This window comes from Temnothorax americanus, unplaced genomic scaffold, assembly GCF_048541705.1.
Source record: "Temnothorax americanus isolate GAGA-0224 unplaced genomic scaffold, ASM4854170v1 Scaffold92, whole genome shotgun sequence".
Taxonomy (NCBI): Eukaryota; Metazoa; Arthropoda; class Insecta; order Hymenoptera; family Formicidae; genus Temnothorax; species Temnothorax americanus.
In genome coordinates this window covers 123,052-135,424 of record NW_027509815.1, presented here as the reverse complement: position 1 = coordinate 135,424, position 12,373 = coordinate 123,052, and the positions used below count along the sequence as shown (strand labels likewise).

The 12,373-nt window shown below is 42.2% G+C and overlaps 1 protein-coding gene and 1 long non-coding RNA gene across 2 annotated transcripts; both read left to right on the top strand.

Moving 5' to 3' along the window:
• Positions 1–535: 535 nt before the first annotated feature.
• Positions 536–2,222, top strand: LOC143908315 (uncharacterized). The gene is made up of 2 exons (XR_013260100.1): positions 536–2,014; positions 2,102–2,222. It is a non-coding gene; the product is annotated as an uncharacterized LOC143908315 (long non-coding RNA).
• A 6,670-nt stretch (positions 2,223–8,892) lies between these two features.
• On the top strand, positions 8,893–12,300 carry LOC143908334 (uncharacterized). Its single transcript, XM_077425960.1, has 4 exons — positions 8,893–9,638; positions 9,726–10,397; positions 10,635–10,808; positions 10,854–12,300. Exons 1-4 carry the CDS (start codon positions 9,253–9,255, stop codon positions 12,298–12,300), a joined length of 2,679 nt encoding a protein of 892 aa, XP_077282086.1. The 5' UTR covers positions 8,893–9,252.
• The last annotated feature ends 73 nt before the right edge of the window (positions 12,301–12,373 follow it).

Below are 12,373 nucleotides of genomic sequence, written 5' to 3'. Positions count from 1 at the left end.
AAGTTCATTTTTTCACGAAATTCTTTCCTTCATTTCTCAAAATAAATACCTTTTTTTAAAGGGCCACTAAACTACTATTTTTTTTCTTGTAGTACTACATCAGTAGAAGACTCATCTAAATTTTTAGCTATTTTTATGAAAAAATAAAAAAATAATGAATTTTTTTGTAAAAACAGCTATTTTTTCATTTTTTGGGGGTTATTTTAATTTTTTTATCATACATAATTTTAATTTTTGGCTATATAACCTACATCACTTTTAAAAGTAAGCTTTTAAGAAGTTCTAAAAAAATTGGCAAGTTAAAATATTGAATAGCTTATTTGTTATAACAATTTTTGTCGCTGGGGTAGATTCCATCCCAATGTGGCAAGTACGTGACGTCTACAGAAGTGTGGCAAGTAAGGGTTAATTAGATATTATATGTTTTTTATTACTTTACAATATCTATTTTGAAAATTTTTTATAATCTAATGTTGATTTATTAATTTGTATCTTTGTTCGGCGTATTGCCTTGTAAAAAGCATAGTTACTTCATGTTCATGTATTCATTTATCGTTTATACCTAGTTGCATAAGTCGTTTGTAATTCTCGCGCGAAACGTCGGCGGATCGCGATCAGCCAAATCATGCGACTCACCTGTCGGTGCTGCCATCGCCCATCCGCCGACGGTATCCACCCCCCCGGAAAGGGAACAACTACTCGCCGCAGCGACATGTTCCAGGACCGCGGGGACAGAGCAGTAGCAATCCAGCCGTCTTACGGAAAACACATTTTGGACAGCCGCCTTACGGCACACCCTCTCATCGTCAAATAGTCGGAGAGGACACACCTCTCATCCGAACTTCTCGTCAAGCCGCCGTGCGGCACACACACACACACACACATAGTCTAAGAGCCGTCTTACGGCGTACGTTTGCCGGGCAAAACGCATCACGGAATCGCCTTTGCCGCCTTGCTCAACCGGGAGTGCGCACGTCTCCTACTGCCTTTTCCTGCCTGCTCTATCGCTTGCTCTCCACCGTTTTGCTTGCTTGCACGAGTTTTACCATCGCATGCCGAACGAGACCCACGGAGCGGCCAAGTCAGGGGACAGGACGAGGATTGGCGGAATCACGGGGACGACGGCCGACACGGTGAGTCGCTTCGCTTAATATTTCGTAGCATGCGTTTCTGCTTTCGCGTTAAACATTTGATAGTCGTGAGGGGAGCCTCTCTCTGGTCCTTCGAGTATCGCAAATCTTGCCTCCGGGGCGAAACTATCCCCGTTCAATCTTTATTTCACGTATTTATGCCCATTATTTTATATATTTTTTCTATAATTATTTTATAGAAGTTATTAATTATAATTATATTTTCTAGAATTCATTTTCTAGCTATAATCTACAATTATATATTAGTCACAAGGATAACATTTTATTAATATGGGTTTTTATCGTTTTAATATCAATTTAACGTTTTAATTATAAACATGAAAGCCTTGCGCCAGTTTATATTTCATTTTTTAAATTTATATTACACTTTTCTTCGATCTGCTCATTAACTGATTATATTTATGTATGTGCTAATTTTCCTGCGTGTGGATTATGGTGTGTATCTGTTTTTGAGACACTAATGTGTCGTTTGGACTATTGATCTATTTCCTGATTTTCAACCTATTGATTTTGCATTATGAACTTTAAGATCTTTAAATGCATTTGTGATATGCATGTTATGTACAGTTATCTTATAAAGCAATATTTTATTTTGGGTAACTGAAGAAAATATTTTCAGCAAGGTAAGGTTCAATAAGGTTATGGAAAATTTTCTTTACTTGCAAGAGTTCTTAAACATTTTAACCTAATGTAACTTTAAAATTTTTTAACTAAGATTAATTATGTATTTAGGTGACAGATTTTAAAATAAAGGATACATGGAAAAATGTGGAAAGAAACAAAATAGTTAAATTTCAAACATAGAAGAGGAAAAAAGGCTAATCCTAACAACGCATAATATTTAGGAATATAAAACAAAATATGTAAGTAAATAATGATATTTTTAGTACGAATTATGTATTTTATTCCTATACGCAATTTTTACATACAAATTTTATTTTCTATTTTAGATTGTTGTCAGCCGAAGGTGGTGCAGTTGTCTACAATAACGTTGAGTTTACGAAGAAATAGAACTTAATTTCCATTCTCTGTATATTGTATTATCTGTATATTGATTATATATTTCTATCATATATTGCATATTATATTTCTGATACTATATCTTAAATATTGAAACTGTTTTGTGTGAGTGTTTACACACACGCACATGAACACACACACACACACACACACACACACACACACACACACACACACACACACACACACACACACACACACACACACACACACACACATTACATATATATATATGTCATTAAAAATATGGATAGTGTATTACATATATAATGTATTACATATATAGTGTATTACATATATAATAAACTAAATATCTATTTATAATAATTACCTTTATTACTTTCCCATTTTTGTAGTAATTTAATATATTTCAAAGTCTTTCTTTTACCGATCATCATTTAGTACAATGTTGTATATAATTTTAGTTATTATTAATTATTATTATTTTATATTAAAATATTTTTATGTCAAAAAATAAACACTTTGCAAAGTATGTTACACATACCCACACACACGCATCTCTATTCACACATTCATTCGTTAATTTATTCGTTCAAATTCATTCAAATTCAAATCATACAAAAAGAAACATTTTCTAATTTTATATGTGGGCAACAAAAATAAATTGCATATACACAACACATTCAAATATATATATATATATATATATATATATATATATGTGACATTCTACGTCAAGTGGCCCCTCCCTCTGTCCAAAAATTGAAGCGACTTACAATATTATTGCGTTTGGGCTTAAAATGTTCGTATAAGCGAGGGATTTCGAAATTTGCGTGGCCTTTTTAAAAAACTTTATAACCCCATGACCCATTAAGCAAAATCACCCAAAAACCTGATGAAGTGATCTTACAATATGATTTATACGACTTGTCTCATCTCAATAATCGCTTTAATTAAGCTGTTTGGCCCTAAAACCCTCATAAACTATTAACCCCATGACCCCTTGATCTTATAACCCTCAAAACCCCATAACCTCATAACCATATAGTCTCATAAGCTTCTAAACCCCTGTAATCGAAACCATCGCACTTTGATTATTTTTCTGTACCACCGTAATCTTGTAATCTTATAACCCCTTGACTCTAAAACACCAAAACCCCATAACCCCATTCTAGAGCTGATTGAAGTTTGGAACGTTCTTGGCGCGATTATTTAAAAATGATTTGGCCTATTTTTCCTTTGGCACAGAGGACCTCCTGAGTGCCGCACACGAAATACAAAATAGAAGAATACGATACACCCTGCGGAAAACATCCTTATGTACAAAAAACCACCCCAAGACCACTTAAAAAATTCTGCCTTTGCTAAAAATGGTTTGGCCCATTTCTCCTTTGGCACAGAGGACCTTCTAAGTGCCACACACGAAATACAAAATAAAGGAATATGATATACCTTGCGAAAGACACCCTTAATTATATACAAAAAACTACCTTAAGATTACCTAAAGAATTCTGCCCTTGCTAAAAATGGTTTGGCCCATTTCTCCTTTGGCACAGAGGACCTTCTGAGTGCCGCACACGAAATACAAAATAGAGGAATACGGTACACCATGCGGCAGAATTTTTTAAGTGATCTTGGGGTAGTTTTTTGTATATAAGGGTGTTTTCCGTAGGGTGTATCGTATTCCTCTATTTTGTATTTCGTGTGCGGCACTCAGAAGGTCCTCTGTGCCAAAGGAGAAATGGGCCAAACCATTTTTAGCAAGGGCAGAATTTTTTAAGTGATCTTGGGGTGGTATTTTGTATATAAGGATGTCTTCCGCAGGGTGTATCGTATTCCTCTATTTTGTATTTCGTGTGCGGCACTCAGGAGGTCCTCTGTGCCAAAGGAGAAATGGGCCGGCCAAATCATTTTTAAATAATCGCTCCAAGAACGTTCCAAACTTTAATCAGCTCTAGAATGGGGTTATAGGGTTTTGGTGTTTTAGGGTCAAAGGGGTTATAAGATTACAAGATTACGGAGGTATAGAGAAATAATAAAAGTGCGATGGTTTCGATTACAGGGGTTTAGAAGCCTATAAGACTATATAGTTATGGGGTTATGGGGTTTTAAGGGTTATAAGATCAAGGGGTTATGGGGTTAATAGTTTATGAAAGTTTTAGGACCAAACAGCTTAATTAAAGCGATTATTGAGATGAGACAAGTCGTATAAATCATATTGTAAGATTACTTCATCAGGTTTTTGGGTGATTTTGCTTATGGGGTCATGGGGTTATAGAGTTTTTTAAAAAGGCCACTCAAATTTCGGAAGCCCTCGCTTATACGAACATTTTAAGCCCAAACGCAATATTGTAAGTCGCTTCAATTTTTGGACAGAGGGAGGGGTCACTTGACGTAGAATGTCACATATATATATATATATATATATATATATATATACACGTAAATAAATTTCATTATTAACACTGTCGAACGCTGTCACGTATGCGTCACATGTGATATGTGCGACTGTCATTGCAAAGTGTTAACATTATTAATAATGATAAGAAATTATCCCATTATTTTAACACTTACGTTTAATACGATCGGCTGAGTCGCCGTCGGAGCCGTTGCTGTCGTCGACATCGTCGCCGTGGCCATGGGCGCCGTTACGACCGCCGGGGTCGTCGTTGACGTCGTGCGGCTCTAGAGACACCTCTATTAAGCTGGACCCCCCACCAGCGCAAATCAAGTTCGCACTAGGTAAAAAATTTAGTGCTATTTAGGTGCTAATTAAGTGCCCTAGTCCGAATTTTGGTGCTCGAACCGTTTAGCAGGAAATCGCGTAAAAAATGGGGGGGTCCAGCTTGCCCCCCCCCCCATATCAGAAAATGGTCCTACAGAGAAGATAAGTACACTATAATTTAGTGCTAATTAAGTGCTAATTAAGTGCTTAAAAAAAAAACGATAAAATATTGACAGGTTATAACATTTAATTAAATATACCACTATATATTGAACACAGTACCGTCGCGGTCGACACAATCACTTAAAAAGATTGCTGCATGAATATATTCGTTACTAAAATGATCGAAAACGTATATTTCCTAAATCTGAGTTCATTGCTAACAGTAAAACATTTACAATAATTAACTTAGACCAGCCGTTGGTGCTGAGCACTAAGTTCCGTCATCTAATCGTCTACGAATTAGTTGCTCGCATGATAGTATTAAAATAATTCTCAGACATTGTACTTTAAAAGAATTACACGATTCGAATTTAGTGTTAGCTGCTTAGTGTTGAAATTAATTAATTAATCAATGGAGCGCGTGCTTCGCGGATAAACTAATTATTTTCAAAGTAGTGTATATAAGGGAGTTCTAATCCGCGGGCTCCGAGGGGGAGGTGAGGGAGGGGGGGTATCGGATTACGCGGGGGGTGAGGGGGTGAGGAAGGGTGGTATCGGATCACGCGAGGAGGGGGGGGGAGGGGAGGGGGTGAGGGAGGGGGTATCGGATTACGCGGGGGGAAAGGAGGTGAGGGAAAGGGGGGTATCGGATTACGAGGGGGGGGTGAGGGAGGGGGGTATCGAATTACGCGGGGGGTGGGGGGGTGAGGGAGGAGGGTATCGGATTACGCGGGGGGTGAGGGGGTGAGGAAGGGGGGTATCGGATTTCGCGGAGGGGGGAGGGGGAGGGGGGTATTGGGTTACACAGGGGTATCGGATATTCCGGGGTGAGGGGGAGGGTGGGTGTCGGGTTACTCAGGGGTATCGAATTTCGCGGGGAGTGAGGGGGAGGGGGGGTATTGGGTTACACAGGGGTATCGGATATCGCGGGGGTGAGGGGGAGGGTGGGTGTCGGGTTACTCAGGGGTATCGAATTTCGCGGGGAGTGAGGGGGAGGGGGGGTATTGGGTTACACAGAGGTATCGAATTTTGCGGGGGTGAGGGGGAGGGGGGTATCGGGTTACACAGGGGAATCGGATTACGAGGGGAATTGGTGACCTTGGCATACCACCGGGATAACTCACCTGGATGACTCACCGGGATGACTCACTCGCGCCGCTGGTCCGCGCCGCTGGTCCGCGCAGGGGGAGGAGGTCCGCGTTCGCGTTCGCGGTCGCGCCGCGGGTCCGCGTGGAGGTCCGCGGGGGTCCGCGGGGGGCCGTGGTTGCGCACTAAACTTATACTCCTTAGTAGTAGACGTTTTTATCTCTACAAACTCGCTACACGGTTCGCGTAGGCAATCAGCGCCTCGTCCATGAGGGGAAATCGACCCCTCGTCAGGCGGAACAGGTTCTCCCGCGCGCGGCCGGGCGCGGATATTGTGCTCCCAAACGGAAGCCGGGGCGCGGAAGGAGCGCCTCTTTCTTCAAACACCTCTACAGCGTTTTCAAACTGAGGAGCGTCGGGCCCCCTCAAAATTTCACTGTTTTCTATGTCTTTCCCTAAACTTAGTTTAATCACCCAAACACAAAACACGTTTGTACACAAGAAATTCGTAAAAAATATATACGTGTAACACTTTGCGCGGACTCGACGAGACTGAATTCAATGACGGTTGCAAAAGTCGCCAGAGAAAAAAATATAATGGCGGTGTATAAAACTGATAGTCTCGATACGTCTCGCATTACACCTGCAAGCGCTGATGTCCGCCAGAACATCGGTGCCTCGCTTCTATGTTATGATATGCGATATTTGATTGCAAATTCAAGCAGCCGGAGTTTTGGCGGACGTCGCATATACGGCTCGAATAGAAATGCGCGCGAAGAAAATATAGTATGATTTATACTTAAAAAAACAATCTATCTACGCAGTACGTTAAAGACAAAGGAAGAAATGACGTCATCGGGACGATGATCGACCCGATAACGCATCGAACCTGTTGGAACATGTTCGTTGTAAACAACATTTTCGAGGAAAAGGGGGGGTGTTATCGCGTAGACTAAACAATTTCACGCTATTTTTTTACGACGCAGTACGCAAAACAAAGGAAAAGATCTTTCAAAAAATTAGTTGGAGCGAGAGAGAGAGAGAGCAAAGGGTATATAACGAGGGATGAAGCGCATCGAGCCGCAGTAGTCAGATTTGAGAGTGATACATCGATCGAAAAGTATCGCGGTTTCTTCGTTATTGTATGGTTGAACATTATCACGTGCAAGTGCTCTGGAAAAGAGATACTTTTATCGCTCAATCGCAAAGATGTTCGTCCTGCTGTCGAGACCTTCGAACATTCGCGATTTTAGCGCCGAACAGCTGCAATTTGTGCCGAAAACCGTTCTGTTGCAAATGTGCGGCGATCACATTTACTACGTGTGGGACAAGCTTCCGGAGCATATAAAGGCGGATTTGGAGGTTCAGACCTATCGTCGCTGTGACGAACATTACAACCAACCGTGGCAGCGAACGCACATCGACGGTCCCGCTCCGATGATTAAGGATTGCGGCGAATGTCAACGAAACAAACATTAGCTTTCGCGACGTGAACATTTTTTTATTTTTTCATAACAGTGAGCAAGAAGAAATGACGCTTGACAATAATCGCTCGGTGTTACCGGACTATGAAAGTGATGAAAGCGATGACATTCCATACTATTGCAACCGTTTTTACTATGGTGACCATTTAATAGATGATATCGCCAATGCTTTGCGTGATGAAGATCGAGGACGAAAATCGACGGATGTGCAACGAATATCACTGGTGCAGTTTGTTCGCGATCGCGAAGTCGGGATACGCGGAACCGATAAACGCATCGTTAGACAAGGAGTTGTTATCAATACCGATAAGCATCCTTATGACTGGAAGTCTAACATAAGACGAAAAATATACATACAGGTGCGGAACGAGGTAAAAGAATGTGAAGCTCGTCTAGTTCGTGATAATCCTTTATACATTAAACTGTTTAAACATGACTTTAAGTCGCAGTATGAGGAGTATCGCTATTAGGCGACTACAGTTATGCGTGAGATAGAAAGCTGCTCAGTCGATCTGCTAGTTCAAATTAACACAGGCACTGGGAAGTGCGTTGAAGTGGTGGCGAGTTACAATGTGCATCTAATAAACTATTACCGTTTCATCAACAATAAGATGCAAAGAACTCTTGAACGTGAACTTATCGATTGTGATAATTGGCACTGTGATGTCCCTTTCTTCAGTCTTTATAAATTTATGTTGGAACACTATAACATTCGGTATACCTATCGAAATTGTCCAGCGTGTCATCGATGCGTGTGCAAGTGCCCCTTCGAAGAGTGTGACGTAATCGACAAGACTACATTATGGAATATGCGTCGAATTCGTGGTGATGAACAACCTGAATCTGATGAACAACCTGAATCTGAAGAACAACCTGAATCTGAATAGATAAAACATGGAGCAATTCGAGCAAACCGAACGCGATCTGTTGGAGCTGTCCGACCAAGTAACTACCTTGGGTGAATATTTCACATGGACGCTGCAATGCGCGGAATTCGTCGAGCAGCTCGAGACACGAGCTCGAGACACGAGCTCGAGACTTTCGCAGTAGTGCCAAACGTCCGCTCTCGATCGGGCAGAGGCAATCGTTGGTTGCCAGAATAGCGCGACTTGAGGGTGTAAAGTCGCGATTGGAAAGACAATTTATCCATAGCGGTGGTGATTATGCGAACGCCGGTAACAGTGGCGACACGCGCGCGGCAGAACTCGTATGGCGAGAAATCAATGCCGCGTTCAAAACGCAAATAATGACCGGTGCGGTAATTAATATAGACCATATAGAGCCGCGACAATCTTTAGAAGACGCCTGCAGCGTAGTGTGCAAGCGAGTGCGAGACATTATAAAAAAACATAACTGTGTCAAAGTGAACACTGCGTTCAACGGGGAGTTTGTGGCGGGTGATAAACGTGACAATAAGAGTATATGTACAAATAACATAGAACTCTGTCGTACATCGTACTTGCGCGATTGGTACGAGCGGCACGTTATCGAGCCCACATTAGCGAAATTCGAGGAGTTCCAGGAACGCGACAGTGGGTGAGCGTTGACTCGAATCCTCAATTTGACGGTGAACGTCAACAAGTACAATCCTTTGCGCGCGGGGTGTCACTTGGAATTGTCTAAAGACATTAAAGTAAAGAACGCGGTGATCAATGTGCTGTCTATGGACAATGCATGTTTTGCATGGTCAGTGGTCGCCGCCTTACATCCAGCCGAAAGACATTCAGAACGGGAATCATCATACCCGCATTATTCAAGGGTACTGGATTTACGAGACATTGAGTTCCCAATGACGTTAAGTCAAATTAAACAGTTCGAACGACTCAACAATATATCCGTCAACGTCTATACCATCGAGGGACAGAAGACGTCAAACGTTCTTCCAATACGGCTTACCGACCGCACGAGTGTTAAAAAGCATGTGAATCTGCTGTACGTGCAGGATCCGCGAGACAACAATGTTGGACATTTCGCGTGGATTAAAAATCTATCCCGTCTCGTGAGCTCACAATTGAGCAAGCATCATGGTCAGAAGTACATTTGTGATCGGTAAGTACTTATATTTTTTAATAATATATATATCATTTTTATATTTTGTGTATAAAAAATTTATATTTATGATTCTTTTTTTTGCAGATGTCTTCACTACTTTAGTTCGAGCGACAAGTTGCAGTCTCACACTGTGGACTGCCGAAAGGTAAACGATTGCGCTATCAAACTACCGAGTGAAGACAACAAGTGGCTGTGCTTCAAGAACCACAGCTGGAAAGAGCGACTTCCCTTTGTGGTATACGCCGATCTGGAGTGTGTGCTGCAGAAGACACAACCGGAGACGGAACACGCGTCATACGCCTATCAACATCATCGAGTATGTAGTATAGCATACTACGTACAGTGCTCGTACGATGAAACGTTATCAGCGTATCGATTTCGTCGCGATAATGACTGCGTCGCGTGGTTCGTCGAGGAACTCAAAGGATTGGCGCATCGCGTAAAGAACATATTGTCCGACATTGTATGCATGGTAGACCTAACGCGAAACGAGTGGGAGACATTTCACAGCACGGCGCAATGTCACATATGTGAAAAACCGTTCACGCCAAATGATAATCGTGTACGCGATCATTGCCACCTAACTGGGCGTTACAGAGGTCCAGCACACTCGACGTGCAATCTGAATTATAAGGATTCTCACTTTATCCCAGTAATATTCCACAATCTGTCAGGCTATGACGCGCATTTCATTATCAAGGAGATAGCTGCCGCGTTCGAAGGCAAGATTGATGTACTGCCTATAACAAAGAAAAAGTACATCTCATTTACTACACACGTGAAAGACATCACGGAAAGATTAGATTCGCGAAACGATATAAAATTAAGATTCATCGACTCGTACAAATTTCTGAGCGCGAGTCTCGCAAAATTGGCATCCTTCCTAGATAATGATAAATTAGAAATTATACGTTCAAAATTTTCCGCGTTATCCGACGACGATTTCAAATTATTGACGCGAAAAGGTGTCTTTCCATACGAATACGTGGACAGCGTCGAAAAGCTGGAGGATACGTGTTTACCACAGCGCGATTCATTTTACAGTTCCTTGACCGGTGACACCGTATCCGAGAGCGATTACGCGCATGCCGCGAACGTATGGCAGCGATTCTCCGTTCGAACCCTGGGCGAATACAGCGATCTATACCTGAAAACCGATGTCTTGCTGTTGGCCGACGTGTTTGAAAATTTCCGCGACAACTGCGTCGCGAGTTACGGGCTTGATCCCGCGTACTACACTTTACCAGGCTTTACGTGGGATGCCATGTTGAAACATACGCGTGTCAATTTCGAACTGCTGATCGACATTGACATGGTTATGTTTATCGAACGTGGTATTCGCGGTGGTCTGAGTCAATGTTCCGGCAGATACGCGCAGGCCAACAACAAGTACATGCAGTCGTACGATTCATCGAAACCGTCGTCGTACCTAATGTACTTCGATGTCAACAACTTGTACGGCTGGGCGATGTGTAAACCACTGCCCTACGCGGAGTTTCGATGGGTCAAAGACGTTTCAAATTTCGACTTTAGCGCGATCGTTTTGAATTCGCCTACGGGCTATATTCTCGAGGTCGATCTCGAGTATCCGCAGGATAAACACGACGCGCACACTGACCTACCGTTCTGTCCGACGCGCGATAAACCGCCTGGCAAACGGCAGGACAAACTTCTCGCCACGCTGCACGATAAGAAGCGTTATGTTATTCATTATCGCAATCTGCAGCAGTGCACGGGCCATGGCCTTCACGTCACTAAAATACATCGCGTATTGCAATTCGCTCAATCTGAGTGGCTCAGCGCTTACATTGAACTCAATACAAAATTTAGAACATTGGCCAAAAATGAGTTCCAAAAAAATTTATATAAATTAATGAATAACGCAGTTTTCGGGAAAACGATGGAAAATGTTCGCAACCACGTCGATGTAAAATTATTGACAAAGTGGGACGGACGATACGACGCGGAGGCAATAATCGCGCGACCGAATTTTCACAGCAAGAGCGTGTTTTCGGAAAATCTGATAGCTGTCGAACTGCGCAAACTCGAGGTGAAATTTGACAAACCGATCTACGTCGGCATGTGCATCCTCGACCTGTCGAAGGTGTGCCTATACGAATTTCACCACGAGTACATGTCTCCCCTGTACCGCGACTCGTGTAGAATTATGTATACCGACACGGACAGTTTGATTTATCATATCAAGTGCGACGATGCGTATAAGAACATGAAACATGATATAGTCAGGTTCGACACGAGTGACTACGCGGTAGATAACGCTTACAGTATGCCTCTCGTCAATAAAAAAGTGCCGGGCCTGACGAAGGACGAAAACAACGGGGCCATTATGACCGAATTTGTTGGACTTAGGGCAAAAATGTACGCCTTGCGAGTCGATGGCAAAAAATACTGTAAAACGGCGAAAGGTGTTAAAAGCAACGTCATCGCGCGTACCATCGCGTTCGACGACTACATGCGGTGTCTGAACGATGAGATCGAAATGATTCGACCGCAGTCGTGCATACGATCAAAAATGCACGAAGTGTACACTATTTGCGAGACAAAAATCGCTCTGAGTCCGTACGACGATAAGCGATATATCGTGCCGGATTCGACCGATACGTTGCCGTGGGGACATTATCGCATACCTTTATCATAGTAGTTATCATAATAAGGAACAGTGAAGATTCATGTATGTAATATAATGTATGTATGCATGTATGTATGTAATG

Excerpts from the sequence above, each read along its gene's own strand:
- LOC143908334 (XM_077425960.1), top strand. The coding sequence starts at position 9,253 with ATGGACAATGCATGTTTTGCATGGTCAGTGGTCGCCGCCTTACATCCA. Across the intron at positions 9,639-9,725 it reads CAGAAGTACATTTGTGATCG|ATGTCTTCACTACTTTAGTT; the intron begins GTAAGTACTTAT and ends TTTTTTTTGCAG. Across the intron at positions 10,398-10,634 it reads CTGCCTATAACAAAGAAAAA|CGTCGAAAAGCTGGAGGATA; the intron begins GTACATCTCATT and ends ATACGTGGACAG.